This window comes from Rhinoraja longicauda, chromosome 5 (genome assembly GCF_053455715.1).
Source record: "Rhinoraja longicauda isolate Sanriku21f chromosome 5, sRhiLon1.1, whole genome shotgun sequence".
NCBI classification, from domain to species: domain Eukaryota; kingdom Metazoa; phylum Chordata; class Chondrichthyes; order Rajiformes; family Arhynchobatidae; genus Rhinoraja; species Rhinoraja longicauda.
In genome coordinates this window covers 36,892,840-36,916,043 of record NC_135957.1, presented here as the reverse complement: position 1 = coordinate 36,916,043, position 23,204 = coordinate 36,892,840, and the positions used below count along the sequence as shown (strand labels likewise).

The following is a 23,204-nucleotide window of genomic DNA, read 5'->3' as shown; positions in this document are numbered from 1 at the left end:
AGGATGTGAGCAGAATGAATCAGAATCTGTTCAGAATGAATGTTATTTTGATTTCACTTGTGAATATATTTAACTAATTTCCCAGCAGTTCACCTTTATCTTAATTCTTCTCTTGTTACTCATGCATCTGTGCAATACTTTTTTCAATAATTTAACATTTTCTCCTTGTCTTTTTAATTATTGTTTACTGCTGTTCTGAATTCATTATACAGTATTCTCTATTTGCACCCTGCCATAAACTGTTTACATTATGAAACACATCCTAGACTGCATCAAAATTAAACTGTAATACCAAACTAAATGCTGTAAGCATTACATGGAATTTTGGCAAGAATATATCTGTCTTTTCACTGTACCAGCAACCACCATGTACGTTTAGCTATTGTCGCTAACGCTAAACACATTTTCACCATTCCCAACTTTTTTTAATTGCATAAAGAAATGAGGAAGTTCTCCTAGCTCATGGATTGGAGTAATATTATACAAAACATGAAAATACTTATTCTACATCTGAGTATTTCACATACGCGAAATATGCAAAGCCACAATTTATATTCCAATTTAGACAATAAAGTATGAAACAATTTGTGGAACACAGAACTGAAAATTTAAAAAAGGCAAGAAAATGCTTTTTACATGAACCATTCACAGCAAATTCCATGGGTCTGTCAATAGGGTTATACTTGCCAATTGTTTCTGCTGGCAATTGTTTACAGCCGCCACATTAATCTGTTCAATATAAAATACTCCTGTAATTCAATCACATCATTGTAAGCATTTTTGGAGGATTCCTAAACTCTGATCTTTCATGCATTTTTCAGAATATTATTGTACAGCAGTTTCAAATCATAAAATAAATATGCAAACCAGTTCTTGCAACCACAAAGTATCTTTCCTTTAAGAAGTGCGGACAAGAACTAACAATTGCAATTGATTGACTGAAAGATACAGCTTGGAGACAAACTGTTCGACCCACCGTGCCCACGCTGACCACTGATCACCTGTTCACACTAGTTCTATATTATCCCACTTTAGCATTCACTTTCTACACATGGGAAGTTGTTTACAGAGGCCAGTTAACCTTCAAACCTGCATGTCATAGGGATGTGGGAGGAAACCCACATCGTCACCCAGAAAATTTGCAAACTCCACACAGACAGGTGAGGATCAAACCTATCTCTCTAACACCATGAGGCACCAGGTCTGTCAGCTTCATATCTGTGCCATTCTATTAATATTTGGGCCAACAGGCAGCTAACACAATCATTCTTTGTCAGCAGCAAATTCACTAAAACAACAAATAATCCAAATTTAATGAATATTCTTGATAGAGCCTTGGGTTAATTCTGCACTATGTAATTTAGCACAAATTACCTACTTTAACCTGAATGAAGTAAATGGACTCTACAAATGGAGAGGGAGAAGGGAAAATCGGAGGTGTCATTATTACAGTATAGCAAAGGGGATTACAGAGGCATGAGGCAGGAGTTGGCCAAAATTGACTGGAAGGAGGCCCTAGCAGGGAAGACTGTGGAACAGCAATGGCAGGTATTCCTGGGAATAATGCAGAAGTTGCAGGATCAATTTATCCCAAAGAGGAGGAAAGATTCTAAGGGGAGTAAGAGGCACCCGTGGCTGACAAGGGAAGTCAAGGACAACATAAAAATAAAAGGGAAGAAGTATAACATAGCAAAGAAGAGTGGGAAGCCAGAGGATTGGGACTCTTTTAAAGAGCAACAGAAGATAACTAAAAAGGCAATACGGGGAGAAAAGGTGAGGTACGAGGGTAAACTAGCCAATAATATAAATGAGGATAGTAAAAGCTTTTTTAGGTATGTGAAGAGAAAAAAAATAGTCAAGGCAAATGTGGGTCCCTTGAAGACAGAAGCAGGGGAATTTATTATGGGGAACAAGGAAATGGCAGAAGAGTTGAACCGGTACTTTGGATCTGTCTTCACTGAGGAGGATACAAACAATCTCCCAGATGTTCTAGTGGCCGGAGATCCTCGGGTGACAGAGGAACTGGAGGAAATCCACATTAGGCAGGAAAAAGTTTTGGGTAGACTAATGGGACTCAAGGCTGATAAATCCCCAGGGCCTGATAGTCTGCATCCCAGGGTGCTTAAGGAGGTGGCTCTAGAAATTGTGGACGCATTAGTAATGATTTTCCAATGTTCTATAGATTCCGGGTCAGTTCCTGTGGATTGGAGGGTAGCTAATGTTATCCCACTTTTCAAGAAAGGAGGGAGAGAGAAAACGGGAAATTATAGACCAGTTAGTCTGACATCAGTGGTGGGGAAGATGCTGGAGTCAATTATAAAAGGCGAAATTGCGGAGCATTTGGATCGCAGTAACAGGATCGTTCCGAGTCAGCATGGATTTACGAAGGAGAAATCATGCTTGACTAATCTACTGGAATTTTTTGAGGATGTAACTAGGAAAATTGACAGGGGAGAGCCGGTGGATGTGGTGTACCTCGACTTTCAGAAAGCCTTCGACAAGGTCCCACATAGGAGATTGGTGGGCAAAATTAGAGCACATGGTATTGGAGGTAGGGTACTGACATGGATAGAAAGTTGGTTGACAGACAGAAAGCAAAGAGTGGGGATAAATGGGTCCCTTTCAGAATGGCAGGCAGTGACTAGTGGGGTACCGCAAGGCTCGGTGTTGGGACCGCATCTATTTACAATATACATCAATGACTTGGATGAAGGGATTAAAAGTACCTTTAGCAAATTTGCCGATGATACAAAGCTAGGTGGCAGTGTGAACTGTGAGGAAGATGCTATGAGGTTGCAGGGTGACTTGGACAGGTTGTGTGAGTGGGCGGATGCATGGCAGATGCAGTTTAATGTGGATAAGTGTGAGGTTATCCACTTTGGTGGTAAGAATAGGAAGGCAGATTATTATTTGAATGGTGTCAAGTTAGGAAAAGGGGACGTACAACGTGATTTGGGTGTCTTAGTGCATCAGTCACTGAAAGGAAGCATGCAGGTACAGCAGGCAGTGAAGAAAGCCAATGGAATGTTGGCATTCATAACAAGAGGAGTTGAGTATAGGAGCAAAGAGGTCCTTCTGCAGTTGTACAGGGCCCTAGTGAGACCGCACCTGGAGTACTGTGTGCAGTTTTGGTCTCCAAATTTGTGGAAGGATATTCTTGCTATTGAGGGCGTGCAGCGTAGGTTTACTAGGTTAATTCCCGGAATGGCGGGATTGTCATATGTTGAAAGACTGGAGCGACTAGGTTTGTATACACTGGAATTTAGAAGGATGAGAGGGGATCTTATCGAAACGTATAAGATTATTAAGGGGTTGGACATGTTAGAGGCAGGAAACATGTTCCCAATGTTGGGGGAGTCCAGAACCAGGGGCCACAGTTTAAGAATAAGGGGTAGACCATTTAGAACAGAGATGAGGAAAAACTTTTTTAGTCAGAGAGTTGTGAATCTGTGGAATTCTCTGCCTCAGAGGGCAGTGGAGGCCAATTCTCTGAATACATTCAAGAGAGAGCTAGATAGAGCTCTCAAGGATAGCGGAGTCAGGGTGTACGGGGAGAAAGCAGGAACGGGGTACTGATTGAGAATGATCAGCCATGATCATATTGAATGGCGGTGCTGGCTCGAAGGGCCTACTCCTGCACCTATTGTCTATTGTCTATTGTAAATAATCTTTTAGATGCAAGTGCAGTCTCTTAGCCTATCCATTAAGTTTCAGAATATGAACAATCAATTCCCCAGATAAAATATAGGCTTTGGTAAATTAATTTGGTCTTGTAACAACTTTATTATCACGATAAACTCTACATATCATATTTCAGAATATATAATATAATCGCTGCCAGACTTATGTTCCTGTGAAAATGAGTCATCATTTAGCATGATCTAATTGAAGTACATTCAAATAATCAAACCCACACAAACTAAAACTCATCAGATACACATTTATTAAGAAAATTCTTAATTATCCCAGCAATCAAACACCATTTGTTTGTTAAGATTATTTTTGGTTAATATGAAATGCTATAGAGATAATTTCTCAAGTGAGTCTGGAGGTAATAAACACATTTGGTGTGAATGTGTGTGGGGGGGAATAAACAGATGGGTGTGTAAAAGATATCCAAATCACAACTATTAGTTTTCTTCCTACGCTAAAAATGAAAATTATCCATGTGCTTTGAAAAACAGCAACTTCAGTGAGTGAAGCAGTGAGTGAAATCTGGATGTAGTATAAATTAAGATTCCTAGATTTAAAGCAACACTGGGCATCGTTTTGGGGAGTTCTCCTCATTGGCGTCCATAATTTCTCTGAGGTCAGCTCTAAAGATTTTTGCAAAATGTACCTCAGTTGTCTACCAATCTTCCACCAAGGTCACAGTAAACAACTATGAATAGTGTCAAAAGCAAACCTCTGTATAGCTAATAGCAACATCAGAGGAACCTTAAAAATAAATCATTTCAGGATTGTGGCTGTATTAACAAGGGTAGTGTACATATGGCTCATTCCTAGTTACTGCAAGAATAGGTCATGGTGCATCTTAGTAACCACTCAGGTAAGTTAGCGTTATGAATTCTGGTGGATAAGGTGGCAGTTACATAAGCTGCTTTGTTTGGGATGGTTCAAGCTTCTTGAGTACTATTAAAACTATACACATTCAGGTAAGTGGAGAATATTCCATCACATTTCTATTTATAGAAGGTGGAATGATTTTAGGAAGCGAGGACACGGATCATGGACCATTCGATAAATAGTCTTTTTACAAGTGTTCAGATCAAAGAACGCTTACAGTCTAAAAATGTCCATCGGTGAGCAATTTTCCAGTGTGCAAGTACAATAGTCTGACGAAGGGTCTCGACCCAAAACATCACCTATTCCTTTTCTCCAGAGACTCTGCCTGACCCGCTGAGATACTCCAGCATTTTGTGTCTGCAATAGTATAAAATATAGTTGACACATCTAAATCTGTACAGGGAATTTAAGTGCAAAGACTTCCAATGACTTTTGTAGAAGGAAAGTCCACTGGGATATCTTTCACAAAGTGAATGCTTTTCCCAGACAATTTCAGATAATATAACCTCTGACTTTCAGATAACAGTTTTCTATTTCAATTTAAAACTGATTGACTAGATTCTGTTGTCTCACTCAGACTGTCAAACTTCACTTATCGATAGATAATCCATGAACTCATGCAATTCAAGTAAAGCAAGACAATTCAATATTAGTTGATATGATGGAATAATAAGCTGAGATGCATTAGAGCACAGGAATTCACAGATGAACATCTATAAGGGCCTGTCCCACTTAGGCGATTTTTAGGCGACTGCTGGCGACTGTCATTGTCGTAGCAGGTCACCGAAAAACCGGCGACTGGACCCCCCCTACGACAATGTCTACGACAAACTACAACAACCTACCACCTAGTTGATGTCAAGCTACGGAAAGCTACCAACAATCGTCGCGAGTAGGACGTCCAGCTACGACTGCACCTACAACAACCTACGACCACACAGGCAACAACCTATTACAACCAAAGTCAACCTACGTCCCCCTGCGACATGCTACGACCTGTCGTCAACAACTGAAGGCAACTGAAGACAATTCACGTCATTTTGGCCTCTGGTTTTGACACCGGTACCTGTCGCCGGTTGACGTAGGTTGACATGGGTAGTCGCCAATGGAATTCACCAAAGTCAGCAGCGGTGACAACCTACGTTACCTGGCGACAACCTATGACAGCACCTACGTCAGGAGACGTCAGGCTATGCTCATTGGCGTTAAACCCATTGTCGCCTGAAAATGTTTCAACATTCTGAAAATCCAGCGTGATCAGAAAGACTCTACGACTCTGGAGACTACTCACGACCATACAGGCGACACCCTAGCGGCCTTGTGGCGATAGCCTGTTTGCCTAAAAAATTGCCAAAAAATTGGGACAGGGGTTTTCAGAAATTTGTATGTATAGCAATCATACTACCATTGTACAACTTTAACCACTTTGCTTTAGTAGTAATAGCATTAGTAGTACAAGTCTCTAGAAACAAATATAGAGAAATTATAACAAATGACAGAATGTCACAATACAGAAAAAGGGTATTAGCTCCATTAAACCCCTGTCAGTGTTTTCTCCACTGGTTAGTCACTTAACCCAAACCCACTCGATCAACAACCACTTAACATTCCTCCTTTTCAATTATCTAGTTCTAATTTAACAATAGCTCATGAAATACACCATCCACTTCAATTATTTTTGTGACAATCTTGGAAGTGTAGCTTCCTACTACCATAGCACCAAACGCAGGAGAAAAAAACATTATCCTAGCACAGCCCCTTAGAAGCCTCAAGAATCAATAGTGTTTAGTTGTACTATGTACTGAAAACAGAACAAGGAAATTCTTACTTGCAGCAGCAAAACAGGTCTGTAAACACAGTACTCAGAGATAACTTAATACGCAGAAAAGGTTCAATTTATCAAAAATCCCAATATTAGTTCAAAAAAGCTTGGCCTTAGTGCTGCCAAGCCTTTAGGATATCTAGGTCACTCCACTAAACATCTTGTCTGGAGTAACAGAACCACAACTTTTAAAATCGTTCTACTTAATTGTAATTCATTTGTTATACCAACACATCAAATGTACCTCTTCTCTTGCTTTTAATTATTTTCTCTAAATAATTTTTCAAATACTCCAACTACCGTTCAAGCTTTTGTGTCAAGTGAAAAAAATATTTTTGTTCCTAGATTCAGTTAATTAAAGCATAAGTGAGTGTTTTTGGCCACACACTGCTTTGATGAAAGTGATTTGGAAATAATAATACTATTTCAGCATTTCTTGGGACAAGAAAATCAACAACCTCAAAATTGACCTTTATGGGAGTCATAAATCTGCAATATATCTAATTATTCGATTGCAAGAGATCCCCATGTATGATTTTTAACTCGCAATTCATAACAGTGGCCTTAATGTTAATAGGCAAGCAATTTATTTTTACTTTAGGAAACTAGAGTCCCAGTAGAATCTATAGTACTATCAAAGCAAAATTTGTGTTTTAAATACATTAATACACTTCAATAAACTATTAAATGTTACATGTTACATGTAACATTGATAATAGTTAGAAATTCTACTAGTGGACTTTTAAAATATGTAATCTGACTTGAAACACCTACTAAAATTCTAGGTCCCATCATATAAACAATTATTATTAACGAAATGAGGTGATCGACCAGTTTTACAGATAGTACAAAATTTTGTTATAAGCCAGTTCTTTGTAACTATCACAATAATATTAGTATGAACAAAATTAATCTATTGAAATACCTTTACATATAGTTGCTGGAATTCATCCAGGTTCAGTCTACCAGTGGGACAGTCTTTAAGAAATCCTTTGTACCATTGTTTGAGTTCATGTTCATTAAATTCTGTGTTCTTCACCAGATCTTCCATCACCTCAGGGGCAAGTTTGCTGTTCTGTTTCCCCATTGTCCCTGAAAAGACCAAGAAACAACATTTAAGGAGATGATTAATCATCTTCTTAGTTCAAGATCCTCAAGCACAAAGTATCAACTGTATAAACATTATGGCAAGACACATTTTAATCTTGGTATTTTAATTTTCCATTGACAAATGGTTGATTTCACACTCTAAGGTATAAAACCATAAGAAAATCATAGGGAAGATAGCATGCTGTGTTAGTAATTTAATTTATGTCAGATTTTAACCTTTTAATGCTTGATGTCTAACAGCAAACTCATCGTGATTGATACTGATCACCTGGCACATTTTGAGTAAGCTGAGTACGAGAACAGAGGTATCCAGCATTAACCTTTTTTCACTTTGGCTTTCAAAATCAAATAAAGATACAAGACAAATGCTATTTAAGTAAATAAATGTTTCAAAAATGTGATGGAAGAGCCCTTTTGGAAACCTGTTTGAAAACACAGTATAAAATCAAGCTAAAATGAATTAATTTTTTTCTTACATATATTGAATGATTCTAAAAAATCATATTATTGTGCTTTACTGCTGAAAATATATATTTTTAGGAAGACTATGACCAGAAATGCAAACCACATTGCAAGTTGTAGTTGAGTTACATTTATAAAAGGCAATGTTGACTACTTTAGTGCTCGGGAATATATCCCAACAGAATACTGGCCTGTAATATCACATCCACAAGGATCTGGAATAATTACAGCTGCCACCAATAACCATCCACCCTCCTAAAGAATGCAGAGAATAGAGGCGATATAATAGAATGAGCTACCAATAGAGATGTGCTGGTAATCATGTTTATGGAGGGGAACAAAGAAGCAGGGAATTTAAATTATTTTGAGTTTCAGAGAGGGAGAAAGGGAAATGCATGGGCAGATTTGAGAGATGTGGATGATCCAACTCAATTCCCTAGAAATTCCAAGTTAATCAAGTCATTCAGGGTGCCACAGACAATTTTATTTTCAATGATTGCAGCAAGCAGAGAAAGAAACCGCATTATGCTTTGCTGTAAGTACATAATTATGATTGATCTGGATCACTGTTGCCTAGTTTGTTGCCAAAAACAACCTCAGATTTCCCAGAGTGCATCTTTGCTTGAGTTAATGGAACAAAACCAATTAGTTGTCAGTTCGAGTTTATTTATTACAATACACGGTCAACCAATGTGTTGCAAACCAGGTCGATGAAATGATGCCCTCTCTCAGAAAATAAGCTAGTTATTTATAAAATTCTAGCTTAGCCATTGTGTGCCAAGTAAGAATATTCTGTATAAATGTTAACCACTGAAAAATGTTACGCATTAGGTATTATTACTTTTAGTGAAATATTTCACTGTACACCATTCAATGAAAATCTATATTGTTAAATTATGGCCCTTGGACTTTTTATCTTCACTTTCTGCCAAACTATATTCTGCACTCTGTTTCCTTCCTCTTTTGCACATCATTATACACATGTATGGCACAATTTGCCTGAATAGTTTGCAAAACAGTTTTTCACTGCAACTCGGTACATGTAATAATAATAAACCAATATCAATACGGACTTGGATTAAAATAATAAATTCAGTTGCATAAATAAGATTGGAACTGTGAAGAAAACATCAAATTCTGGAGTATTTTAAGCAACCCCACATAACTTTAATCTACATTTAACCATTTGATCGTCATTGGCTTGCACATGATGACAAAAATCATATTTAAGTACAGGTTTAGAAGGCAATACATGTGCAGCTCTTTCAGATGTTTACAATTAAACATTTTGTCCTCTGAAAAAAACATGGCTACACAGTCTTGAAAATTAGGTCGAGGATTCTAAAACCAAATCTTCCCGAGCAGGATCAGGTCAACACACATGGATACAATAAGTGAATGAGAAATGAAGCAAGCTAAAATACAGGTGGCAGAGCTTTGTGGATGTGAAGTCAGTCAGGCAAGGGAGAAAGTTCAAGGCTGGCCCAAGAGTAATAGAAAAGCTAGATTCAAATGGAACAGAGGCATAGATCAGTGTTTCAGCAGCAGATGGAATGAGGCAGGAAATATGCAAGATGATGTTATGGATGGACAAGTTTTGTAATAGAGGAATGTGTATTCATAAATACCCTATTTAGTTTAGATTTTGACCATTTCTGAGAATTGGGATCTTTTCCAGGAAGCTGTGTTTGTGTTGGGTTAAGCTTACACAAATTATTCCCCTTAATAAGTTGAAGGACATTTCTGCTCACCCTGTATTAGATTGTGTGTTATAAACATTGTAACAAATATGAATCAGTCAGGTAGTCCAATGAGGCATCTGGAGAGGCAGAGGCTGTTATTAGCTTACAGATGGAACCTCGGTCTTCTGGATCATAACTGTTGCGAGGTAGGATGTGGGTAAGAAATAGAGGTGTACCAAGGATAGACCTTTAGTAAACTATAGGGGCAGTGTTACAGGATTGGGGATATGGGAAAAAATTCAGGCAATTCTCTGGTGACATTTCAATAAATGAGAAAGGAACCAACTAAAAATGAACTAATTGAAAAGCTGTAGTGCTGGAAGTCTTAAAATAAAAAAAACTGAAAATAATAAGGCAGGTCAGGTAGCATCTGTGGCAATGAAAACACCATTTATGTTTCATGTCCATTCCCTTTATAAAAAACAGGGGAAAAAACAAGGTTAAATGGCAGAGAAAGAAAAGGGGTAGGGAGAATAAGAGGTCAGAGATCAAGAGATTGAATGCTACAAATGGTAGTGCCACTGGGCGAGAGAGGGAGGTAAAGACTTGTTAATCACAGCTGATCTCTCAGTTTGAACACACGAGGGTGAAAAACAAGTGCCCGCACTGTATGATCTGAAATAAAAGAGAATGCCAGAACTGCTCAATATATCAGGCAGCATCTACATGGAGAGACTAGGAGAGTCAACATTACAGGATAATAATCTTTCACCAGTCTGCCTTGCAAATTGGTAAAGCTGATTAGCCAAAATTGTTGAATTCACTGATGACTTCTCAAGGCTGTAATGTGCCAAGTTGGCAGATGAGATGCTGTTCCTCACAGTTATGTTGGACTTCGCCAGAGCCAGAGGCCAAGACTAAGAGCTCAGACTGAGTGGGATGGAGATTTAAATCCATAGGCAACTGAAAGTTCAGGGTTACTGTACAGATTGAGCGGGGGTGAACTGCAAACCAATCACCCCATCTACATTTGATTGTCACTACATTAAGGAGACCACACTGACCTGAAATGGTAACAATGCTTCAAGACTATGCTTGACCTACTGAGAGTTTTTGGTTCTTACAACAGTACTAGAGAGCTGGACAACAAAGTAATTACAATGGTCGGCATAGTGGTGCAGCAGTAGAGATGCTGCCTTACAGTGTCAGGGATCTGGGTTCCATCCTGACTATGGGTGCTGTCTGTATGGACCTTGTACGTTATCCTTGTCACCGCATTGGTTTTCTCCAGGTGCTCTGGTTTCCTCCCACACCCCAAAGACGTGTAGGTTTGAAGATTAATTGGCTTCTATAAATCGTCCCTAGTGTGTAGGATAGAACTAATGTATGGTGATCACTGATCATGGTAGGTGTGGATTTGATGGACTGAAGAGCCTGTTTCCACATTGTATCTCTAAACTAAACTAAAAGGAGGAAAGAGTAGTCAACAACATTGAAGAGTATTGGCAAATTGACAATGAGGAGAGACAATTTACTACAGTCAAATTCACCAAAAATATTCACTATTTTGTTTAAGCATCATTTGGATATTGTCATAGAACCATACACCAGAATTCACACAGAATAGAGGCACATTTTGGCACAAATTTATGTGGTGATAAGACATTCAAGGACTTTGGAAAGAAAAGGCAAGTTAGAGACAGGGAAGTTGGAATCTGCACGCACCATCCAGGTTTGGAGGAGAGGTCTGCCGATAACTGATTTGAAAACAGGTACACAAAACATAGTAAGAAGGCCAGATTCAATGTCTGCTAATGTTGTGTTCAGGATGATAAGTTGAAGAGGGAATTTTCTGGCCATTGTTGAATCAAAGGTCTGATTGATAGATTGCCACATATCTTTCCTATCTCATGTGGAAGGTAGACACAAAATGTTGGAGAAACTCAGCGGGTCAGGCAACATCTCAGGAGGGAAGGAATGGATAACGTTTCGGGTCGAGACCCTTCTTCCTATCTCATGCCTCGCTTTCTCTATGTTATTTAACTCTTCAGTCTAGGGATTGTTCCGGGAAATATATGGTGTACTCTAAAGCTAATGCACACTTATTAAATTAAGTGCCTGGAATTTACTGCATTCCAGATGTGGTCTAACCAGGGCACTGTACAATTACAGCACAATGTACTATTTTTAGATTCAAACCCAGCATTCCAGTAGCCTTTGTTTTGTTACTTTCTATATCTGTACGTGACATTTTAATGACCCATGAACGAGGACCTACAAATCTTTTCAAATTTCCATTCTATTTCTAGCTTTTCATTACTGTTAAATTGCTTTATTTTAATCAGTTTTACATCGAAAGTGGATGATCATACATCACATTTGCCAGCAGGGAAATCTACTGTCTCAGTTTTGCTTCAACCATAAATGTATCTTTGCACTTTAAGCTTATCAGCAAAGTTACTTACAATGCCATCCATGTTTACGCCATCAGCAAACTCACATCAACATGACTGTGACCCAAAACCTAAATAGCTTTGATTATACAATAAATAGTTGCAGCTCAAACGTATGGAACACCACTCATCATATCGTGCTAAATTAGAATTTCATATAGTATTTATTTACAGGAGTTTAGCATTACTGGCCATGGCCAGCATTTATTTTACATCCTTTATTGTCCTCAAGCAACCATGAAATAACCTCTTGAACTGCTACAATCCTTCTGATGCAGATATTGTACCGTAATGATGGATGGGCAAGTAAGATGTGAGCAGGAACATATTGTTGCAGCGCTCATGCTTGCTACAACACAATGCAAAATAATCTTGGCTGATCAGACATTCCTCAAGTTCACTTTCCTCAAAGCCTTCTATTTACTTATTGCATAGCAATGCACTTAAGCCTTAAAATATACCCAGGGATTGCACTCTCACAGCTCTATGTGCCAAGAAGTTCTAATGACGCATTACCTTCTGAGAGAAGAAATTCTTCTCATCTTAATCTTGAATGCAAACTTCATACCCTGAGACCATGTCCTTTGTCTTTGGACTCTCATCGTGATGAAATACATTCTCAGCATTTACCCTGCTTAGCCTCCAAAGAATGTTATATTTTTCAATTAGATTGATATTTTGAAAAGTGAGAGTAGAGTTCCAAGTTTTACTCATAAAACTCCCTTTCACCACCTGCAATTATCTTAGCGAACATTTTCTAAAGCCATTCTAATAAAATAATATCTTGCCCTGAAAAGAGGAACCAAAATTGTTGATAGTATACTCGATGTGGTCTCACTCATGCTGTGTACACCTGCAGTAAGGCACCCCTATTTTTATATTCAGAATCCTTACAATTATGGCCAATGCTCCATTAACCTTCCTATTACCTCCTGCACTTGCGTACATGCTTTGTGCATTTGCTTTTGGGTTGTCTTGAGCCCCACCCTCGGGAATTTGTTATTGTATAATGATGAGAACTATATTCTGCACTCTATATCTTTCCCTTTGCTCTACTATTGTACTTGACTTTGGCTTGATTGTATTTACTGTATATATAGCATTATCTGATTGATTGAAAACAAAGCTTTACCTCTGTACATATGATGATAGTAAACCTAAACCTACACCATCCCTCTAGTTTATTACTTCAGATTCCTGGAAAGTAACCAGTTCAGGGGTCAATCCTGACACCAATCTCCCCCTGTTAAAAAGTTTAATGCTCAGGCATCCACGTGAAGGAACACGGATAGCGCTCATCCATGCCCACACTGCAATATTGTGCAGCAACTTCCCTTTAATATTGAAGAAAAAGAGCTGCCCCATACTGATCTGACCTTGTGTCCAATTCCAAGACTCACATCCCGAATGCCAACATGAGCCGAGATGTTTAGAAGTCACTCAAGTAGATTTAAATACATTTTACAGTGCTTTTACTCACGTCATCTTCTCTACTGTTACACCCAAAGAGTCAGAAATTCCACTTAAAGGGTTAGTGTCCTGGGCCTGGTGTAAAATTGAGGGGCCAGATGCAAACTGCAGCTCCCCCTTGCCTTTGCGTGTTCCACCACTGAATTTAATGATGTCCAATGTGGTCATGCTTCAGCATGCAACACGCAGCTTAGTTCTGACAACATGTTTCAATGCACAGAAGGAGAAGAGTGACACAATGGCGCAGCAGCAGAGCTGCTGCCTTACAGTGCCAGAGATCCGGTTTGATCCTGACCAAGGGTGCTGTCTGTTTGGAGTTTGTACGTTCTCCCCGTGATCATGTGGGTTTTCTCCAGGTGCTCCAGTTTCCTCCCAAACACCAAAAACATACGAGTTTGTAGGTTAATTAGCTTTGGTAAAATTGTAAAATTGTCCCTCATGTGTAGGATAGTGTTAGTGTATGGGGTGAACACTGGTTGGCGAGGACTCGGTGGTCCGAAGGGCCTATTTCCGCGCTGTATCTCTAAAGTCTAAAGCGCTGAACAGGAAGGTGGAGTCAGAAAAAAAAGATTCACATTGTACCTTTGAAATCCACATAAATAATGTTCACAGACATTCTTCAGTCAACTACCATATCCACCTTTTAGAATATTCCATCAGCTTCACCACACATCGCCTAATCTTTACAAGCACATGCTGGCTTTCCTTGATCAGCTGAAAATTCAAAGGCATTCCACGCTCTAATTGTAGACATTAGTAATTTCCCAACAGCAGATGTCAGGCCAGCTGGTCGAGGGTTCCCTTGTTTTATCTCCAATATTTTGAAAGAATGCAGTGACACGGGCAATTTTTCAAAGAGATTGTAATGTAACAAAAACATAAAAGGTTATTACATTCAATTTTAGTTGGTTTAGTCAATCTTAATTTATCTTGCTCTCTTTACACGGAGTTCATTTTCCAATTTTCCACCCCTAATTGCTTTGATCCTAAATATCCTCAACTTATGACCACTCCTTTGCAATTACTAATTCAAAGTTGCTAGAATAATCACCTTTAAGGAAACTACCATTCATACAGAACAGATAACACTACAACAGAGGAACAGGAGTTATTCCAGCACTTTTGTAAACCAGCATCTGCAGCTCCTTATGTCTCCAATGTAAGAGAAGGCACTTAGGCCCACAATGTCCATGCCAAACATAATGTCCAGTAAAACTAATCTCTAAAGATAGACACAAAATGCTGGAGTAACTCAGCAGGTAAGGTATCATCTCTGTAGAAAATGAATAGGTGATGTTTCAGAATGTTTCAGCTGACCCAAAACATCACCTATCCATTTTCTCCAGATATGCTGCCTGATTTGCTGAGTTACTATAGCATTTTGTGTCTATCTTTGGTATAAACCAGCATCTGCAGTTCATTTTTATTATATTATCTTAAACTAACCTCTGCCTGAACATGATCCATATCCCTTCATTCGCTGCATATCCGTATGCCTAAATGTCTCTTATATGCCACTAATGTATCTGCCTCCACTACCACTCCTGGAATCCACCAACCTCTTAAAAATACCTGCTATACACATCTCATTTAAACGTTGCCCCTTTCACCTTAAAACTATGCCCTGTAGTCATTGAAGATTTATTTTCTCCTCCCACTTCATGAAGCATCTTAACATGGATCTTAGATTATGTTGGTTTCTGATAAATTATTGTTATATATGCCAACCAGCTGTAAATAAGGGTGGTATTCTCACTCTAACATCTAGGATTTTGCTATATATAGTATTCTCAAATCATTCATTCACTCATGTAACGAACGACATGACTCTGTTTTCCGATGCGATACTTATTTATATAACTATATCACAGTGCTTTCCTTATTTGAAGCAAATGGGTGTAACACATTTATTAATGCAGTCATTACAGATTCTCTATATTGACTAGTTTCCTGAAGTTAATTTACCTCCTTAAATTGTGTGCTTGCCCAGTACTTAGAACTTGGGAGCTTTTTGACTTGATAATTTTGTTTGTGAATCCTAACAAATAGTTCTCTCTGTATCAGAATCAAAAAAGGATTTATCGTCATGTAACATTTCAGTGTCTACAGGTAATACTCTTGCTGTGGTCGTGTGACACAGATGAACAGTTATGACTTGTTTTCCAACACAACCCAGTATCTTGACACATCTGGACTACTTTGCTGAAGTCCCGTGGCTGAGTATGGTATGTGCTCATTAACCTGGTGAGCTTACCTTTCCTATTCACTTGAATTGCTTTTCTTTTCCTCAAAATATTGCTGTCTATCTTCTTCTCCAAGTTAAACTGCACTAGGCTCAGTCTCATCTAAAGATGGTGATCCATTCACAATTCAGCCACAGTAAAACCAAGACTGTGAAGTCAGATTGCATTTAAACAATAACTTGGCCAATTATTCATCATGAAGCGAGAGTAACTTTGGAGCATATGTTTCCTGAAATGTACGTAAAATACACATACAGATTTTTTTGCTGCCTCAATGCAAACAGGGTGATAAAGAACAATTAATAGATGTTTGAACTTATTGCATCTTGCAGTACTCCCAGGTAAAAGGACTGAGTGGTGGTCCATTGCCAGGTATTTAGTTAACTGGCAATTTTATGCGTGAGAAAATAGGGGTGTATTATAGACCGCCAAATAGGGAACGAGAATTGGAAGAGCAAATATGTAAGGAGATAGCAGATATTAGTAGTAAGCACAGAGTGGTGATTGTGGGTGATTTCAATTTTCCGTATATAGACTGGGAATCACATTCTGTTAAAGGGCTGGATGGTTTGGAGTTTGTAAAATGTGTGCAGGATAGTTTTTTGCAGCAATACGTAGAGGTGCCTACCAGAGAAGGGGCAGTGTTGGACCTCCTGTTAGGAAATGAGATGGGTCAGGTGACGGAGGTATGTGTTGAGGAGCACTTTGGGTCTAGTGATCACAATGCCATTAGTTTCAATATCATTATGGAGAAGGTCAAATCTGGACCAAGGGTTGAGATTTTGGATTGGAGAAAGGCTAATTTTGAGGAGATGAGAAAGGATTTAAAAGGAGTGAAATGGAAATTTTTGTTTTATGAAAAGGATATAATAGAGAAATGGAGGATATTTAAAGGTGAAATTTTGAGAGTACAGAGTCTTTATGTCCCTGTTCGGTGGAAAGGAAAGAATAATAATTTGAAAGAGCCGTGGTTTTCCAGGGAAATTGGACACTTGGTTCGGAAAAAGAGGGAGATATACAATAAATATAAGCGGCAGGGAGTAAATGAGGTTCTTGAGGAATATAAAGAATGTAAAAGGAATCTTAAGAAGGAAATTAGAAAAGCGAAAAAAAGATATGAGGCTGCTTTGGCAAGTAATGTAAAAGTAAACCCCAAGGGGTTCTACAGATATGTCAATAGCAAAAGGATAGTGAGGGATAAAATTGGTCCTTTAGAGAGTCAGAGTGGACAGTTATGTGCTGAGCCGGAAGAAATGGGGGAGATATTAAACAATTTCTTTTCTTCGGTATTTACCGAGGAGAAGGATATTGAATTATGTGAGGTAAGCGAAACAAGTAGAGTAGTGATGGAAATTAGGAGGATTAAAGAAGAGGAGGTACGGACACTTTTGAAAAATATAAAAGTGGATAAGTCTCCAGGTCCTGATAGGATATTCCCTAGGACATTGAGGGAAGTTAGTGCAGAAATAGCAGGGGCTATGACGGAAATATTTCAAACGTCATTAGAAACGGGGATGGTGCCGGAAGATTGGCGCATTGCGCATGTTGTGCCTTTGTTTAAAAAAGGTTCTAAAAGTAAACCTAGCAATTATAGACCTATTAGTTTGACGTCTGTGGTGGGAAAATTAATGGAAAAGATACTTAGGGACAATATATATAATTATTTGGATAATCAAGGCCTGATTAGAAACAGTCAACATGGATTTGTGCCTGGAAGGTCATGTTTGACTAATCTTCTTGAATTTTTTGAAGAGGTTACCAGGGAAATTGATAAGGGCAAGGCTGTGGATGTTGTCTATATGGACTTCAGTAAGGCATTTGACAAGGTTCCACATGGAAGGTTGATTAAGAAGGTTAAATCGTTGGGTATTAATAGTGAGGTTGCAAGATGGATTCAACAATGGCTGAATGGGAGATACCAGAGGGTAACGGTTGGCAATTGTATGTCAGGTTGGAGGCCAATGTCTAGTGGAGTACCCCAAGGATCTGTGTTGGGTCCACTGTTGCTTGTCATTTACATTAATGATCTGGATGATGGTGTGGCAAATTGGATTAGTAAATATGCAGATGATACTAAGATAGGTGGAGTAGTTGATAGTGAGGTAGATTTTCAAAGTCTACAGAGAGACTTGGGCCTTTTGGAAGGGTGGGCTGAAAGATGGCAGATGGAGTTTAATGCTGATAAGTGTGAGGTGCTGCATTTTGGTAGGACAAATCAAAATAGGACGTACAGGGTAAATGGTAGGGAATTGAGGAATGCAGTGGAACAGAGGGATCTGGGAATAACTGTGCATTGTTCCCTGAAGGTGGAATCTCATGTGGATAGGGTGGTGAAGAAGGCGTTTGGTATGCTTGCCTTTATAAATCAGAGCATCGAGTATAGAAGTTGGGATGTAATGTTAAAATTGTACAGGGCATTGGTGAGGCCGAATCTGGAGTATGGTGTGCAGTTCTGGTCGCCAAATTATAGGAAGGATGTCGACAAAATGGAGAGGGTACAGAGGAGATTTACTAGAATGTTGCCTGGGTTTCAGCACTTAGGCTACAGAGAGAGGTTGAACAGGTTGGGTCTTTATTCTTTGGAGCGTAGAAGGTTGAGGGGGGACTTGATAGAGGTTTTAAAAATTTTGAGAGGGACGGACAGAGTTGACGTGGGTAGGCTTTTCCCTTTGAGAGTGGGGAAGATTCCAACAAGGGGACATAGCTTCAGAATTGAGGGACAAAGGTTTAGGGGTAACATGAGGGGGAACTTCTTTGAGGGGTAACATGAGGGGGTTGTGGCTGTATGGAATGGGCTTCCGGTGGAAGTGGTGGAGGCTGGCTCGATTTTATTATTTAAGAGTAAATTGGATAGGTATATGGATAAGAGGGGATTAGAGGGTTATGGTCTGAGTGCAGGTAGATGAGACTAGGTCAGGGAGAATGGTCGGCGTGGACTGGTAGGGCCGGACAGGCCTGTTTCCATGCTGTAGTTGTTATATGTTATATGAGAAGAATTCATCTCGGTTCTCCAGATGCAGCCTAATATTGTCATGCAGGTACAAGTGTGGGCAGCTTAAGTCAAGACAAGTCAAGTTTATTGTCATTTGCACAAGTACGGTGAAGTACAGGTACAATAAAAATTGTGTTTGCAGCAGCATTACAGGCACATGGAGTCAAACACACAAACACTAATTATACTTAAATTGCTTGTCAAATTTCTAAATGAAACACCGTGCAAAACACAATTAGAAGAGAACACAAGACGATGGGGATGCAAGAGGTGCACCATAGTATTCTGTTGTTGAGGTAGGATGAGGAATGTGCAGGTTGATTCAGGAACCTAATAGTTGGAGGAAAGTAGCTGTTCCTGAACCTGGTCGTGTGGAACTTTAGGCTTCTGCACCAAGAGGGCATGGCCTGGATGGCAGAGATCCTTAATGATGGATGCAACCCCCCAAAAGGTACAATAACCTTTGAACGCAGGATATCTTGAGACACAGGGTATTGCAGATGCTGGTTTACAAATAAAAACAAAAATGCTGGAGTAACTCAGCAGGTCAGCCAGCATCTCTGGAGAATATGGATAGGAAACATTTTGGCTTTGATCCTTCATTAGACTGCTTTTTGCAGTGGATTGAATGTAGGTACATGAGAACCTGGTTGGGTCCAAATTGGGATGTCTGGAAACAGAGCTGGAATCAATATGGCATAAGAAGGGGGGCACTATTTTGTCACTATATCCACCCATCTGCTAATCACACCTCCCCCTCACACCTGCATCCACCCATTACTTGCAAGGTTTGACCCACCCCTAACTCTCATTTCCAGCTTTCTCCCCTTTCTTCATCAGGTTGAAGAGGGATCTCGCCCTGAAATGTCATCTGTCCACTTCCTTCCACAGACGCTGCCTGAATGGCTGAGTCCCTCTACCACTTTGATTTTGTGTTCAAGATTCCAGCATCTGCAGTCTCTTGTGTCGCCTGTCTCTCCCTTTCATCAGCAAAAGTGCAATACCTTTAGGGTTAGTTAAACCCCGATTTAAAAAAAAATCCAATTCCCATCATTCAAGTTTAGTCAAGAGTGTTTTATTGTCATATGTCCCAGATTTAACAATTAAATTCTTACTTGCAACAGCAGAACAGAATATGTAAGTAAGAATTTAATTGTTCAATCTGGGACATATGACAATTAACACATGACAGTTGTTCATTGTCATAAGCAAGAGTACAGCGAGTTGCATGTACAATGAAATATTAAGATGCACTAAATATGATGCATCCTAAGCGGACTTTGGATCACACTGCCATCCAGCTTTGTGTCATCCACAAACCTGCTAGTGTTACTTCGAATTCCATCATCCAAATCATTAATATATATTGTAAATAGTTGAGGCCCCAGCACCGAGCCTTGCGGCAATCCACTCTCCACTGCCTGACATTCTGACAGGGACCCGTTTATTCCTACTCTTTGCTTTCTGTCTGCCAACCAATTCTCCATCACTCGCTCAGTCCGCCTTAACCAACCTGATCTCCCAGTGGCTGAGCACTTCAACTCCCCCTCCCACTCCCAGTCTGATCTTTCTGTCATGGGCCTCCTCCAGTGCCATAGTGAGGCCCACTGGAAATTGGAGGAACAGCACCTCATATTTCACCTAGGCAGCTTGCAGCCCAGTGGTATGAACATTGACTTCTCCAACTTTAAATAGTTCCTCTGTCCCTCTCTTCCCCTCCCCCTTCCCAGATCTCCCACTGTCTTCCTGTCTCCACCTATATCCTTCCTTTGTCCCGCCCCCCTGACATCAGTCTGAAGAAGGGTCTCGACCCGAAACGTCGCCCATTCCTTCTCTCCCGAGATGCTACCTGACCCGCTGAGTTACTCCAGCATTTTGTGAATAATTCTCTATCCATGTCAATACCCTACCCCCAATACCATGTGCTCTAATTTTGCTCACCAACCTCCCATGTAGTACCTTATCAAAGGCTTTCTGAAAGTCTAGATACACTACATCCATTGACTCTCCTTCATCCATTTTACTTGTCACATCCTCAAAAAATTCCAGAAGATCAAGCAGGATTTCCCCTTCATAAATCCATGTTGACTTGGACCAATCCTTTTGGTTCAATTATGCTTTCTCAACAGGAGTAAATTTCAATGGCATAAAATACCACTATTTTGTACCAAATATTTGGAATGGTTTTTTGACTTACATAATACATTTGTACATGATTATTTAATCTTTTGGCTTTTTTAGTGAAAAAACTATGGAGATAAAAAGACTTCATTGAAAGTGTATAAAGTACATATGTAACACAAAGAACTGCAGATGCTGGCTTACAAAAAAAGACACAAAGTGCCCAGGTAACTCAGCCGTCGGGCAGCATCTCTGGAGGACATCAATAGGGGACGTTTCAGATCATGACTCCCATATATACAATATATATATAAAGGGTATAAAGCAGTTCACATCAGCTCTAAGAAGACCACAATCTTTCCGATGGCAAAGAAAAGCACTGTAGCATGTTCTAATGTAGAGTGGTTCTGATATCCATCATTATGAAGTACTGTGAGAAGATGGTCAAGGCATCCATAAGTTCCAGCCCCCCAGACAGCCTTGATCCACTGCAATTCACCTACTGCTGCAACAGGTCCATGGAAGGTGCCCTTCATGCATCCCTAGAACACCTGGATAAGAAAGGCACCTATATCAGACGCTCATTTATTGATTATAACTCCACCCTCCACACCATAATCCCAACCAAAATCAGCTCCAGACTCCTGGACCTAGGACTCAGCATCCCCTCTGCAACTGGTTCCAAGACTTGCTGACTCCTACACCACCATCAGTAGGGAGAGGAAACTAAAGGATGTATTCTCAACCCCCTACTGTACTCCCTATATACTCACGCAGCCAAATTCTGCTCCGTCCACCACATAGATGGTGTGGTGAATAAAGCACACAAACGCCACTACTTCCTCAGAAGACTAAAGGAAATTCAGCATGTCTCCAACAACTCTCACCGATTTCTACAGAAGCACTGAGAAAAGTAGCCAATAAAGAATTAATAACTATTTCCATGAGTGAAAGGGCCAAAAACATAGGACAGAGATAAAGTAATTTGTAGAAGGACTATAGGGGAGATGAGGAAAATATATTTACATCTAGTATGTGCTACCACTTCTCAAGAACATGGTGCGGGTAGAAAATGCCTTCAAATTTAAATGGTACTTGAAGAACCATAAACTACACTATCATGGTTCAAATGGTCAAAGTTGAAACAAAGCCAGGTGCCTCCTCTTTGACCCAGTCAGACATGATGGGTTGAAAAACTTTGGGAAGTCTCAAGGGCAGCATGGATGTGTAGCAGTAGAGTGGCTGCCTTATAGAGCCAGAGACCCGGGTTCAATCCTGACTACAGGTGCTGTCTGTACCGAGTTTGTACGTTCTCCATGGCCACATGGAGTTTCTCCAGGTGCTCAGGTTTCCTCCCACACTCCAAAGACGTGCAGGTTTGTAGGTTAATTGGCTTCTGTAAATTGTCTGTGGTGTCCAGGATAGACCGAGTGTATGGGTGATTGTGATCGGCGTGGACTTGGTGGGCCGATGGACCCGTCTCCACACTGTATCTCTAAAACTAAAAACACTAAAAAGCAGTAAATTTTACCTTTTGTTGAAGATGTGAACTTTGAGCCAGAGGTTATGTGAGGACAGATAAGAGTTGGTCTTGGTATTATTTTTGGCGCGTACATTGTGGGCTGAAGGGCCTACTCCTGTTCTATGTTCTAATTGCTGTAGCATCCTGCTCACCAGAGAGAAAGAAAATGCCAGAGGGGTCTTTGAATGCGAGTTAAATCATTTATCATCATCCTCAAGTGGCCCAACATCCATTTAAAGCAGCAACAGACAAATTCAAACAAAATAGAGCCATAAATTCAAAAATCTGAAACATGCTGTCAGAAAATCAATCCTATCCTCATAAAGGCCCAACCCCAAATATTTTGTCAGTATATACTCCCTATCTAAGCCCAACACAAGTCAATTCCATCTGGCTTTGGTTAGACAGCCTAGCTCAAATATGTAATCATGCTCACAGGTGCCATATTTAAAGCAAAACAGTTCAAAACTTGAAAATTACTCAGTTAGATTACTTACTGTATTGATGTTCAAACTATATTCCAATCATACTTTAAAAAAAGGTCTGAGATGGGGGATAGCTTTATCTCCCACTTTCTGGAATAAATGGGGTTTTATGTGGTTAAGATGGAGATGGTGCTAAACACCATTTCCCCCCATTGTTGTCCATTGAGCAATCAAAATGTCCAGTTGAATGCAAGAACACGTTTCAATAGGCTATTCAAATTGGGTCCTAGTGGACGGTTCCCGATGAAATGTTACCTTGTTACTGATAAGCATGTA

General features: G+C 39.7%; 1 protein-coding gene across 1 annotated transcript in view; it reads right to left on the bottom strand.

Annotated features, from left to right (window-relative positions):
* Nucleotides 1–23,204, bottom strand: part of vsnl1a (visinin-like 1a) — a 90,533-nt gene that overhangs the window by 29,186 nt on the left and 38,143 nt on the right. The window contains exon 2 of the mRNA XM_078399284.1: nucleotides 7,314–7,480. Coding sequence (XP_078255410.1) covers nucleotides 7,314–7,475 — 162 coding nt within the window. The 5' untranslated portion in view covers nucleotides 7,476–7,480. The remainder of the gene's footprint in view (nucleotides 1–7,313; nucleotides 7,481–23,204) is intronic.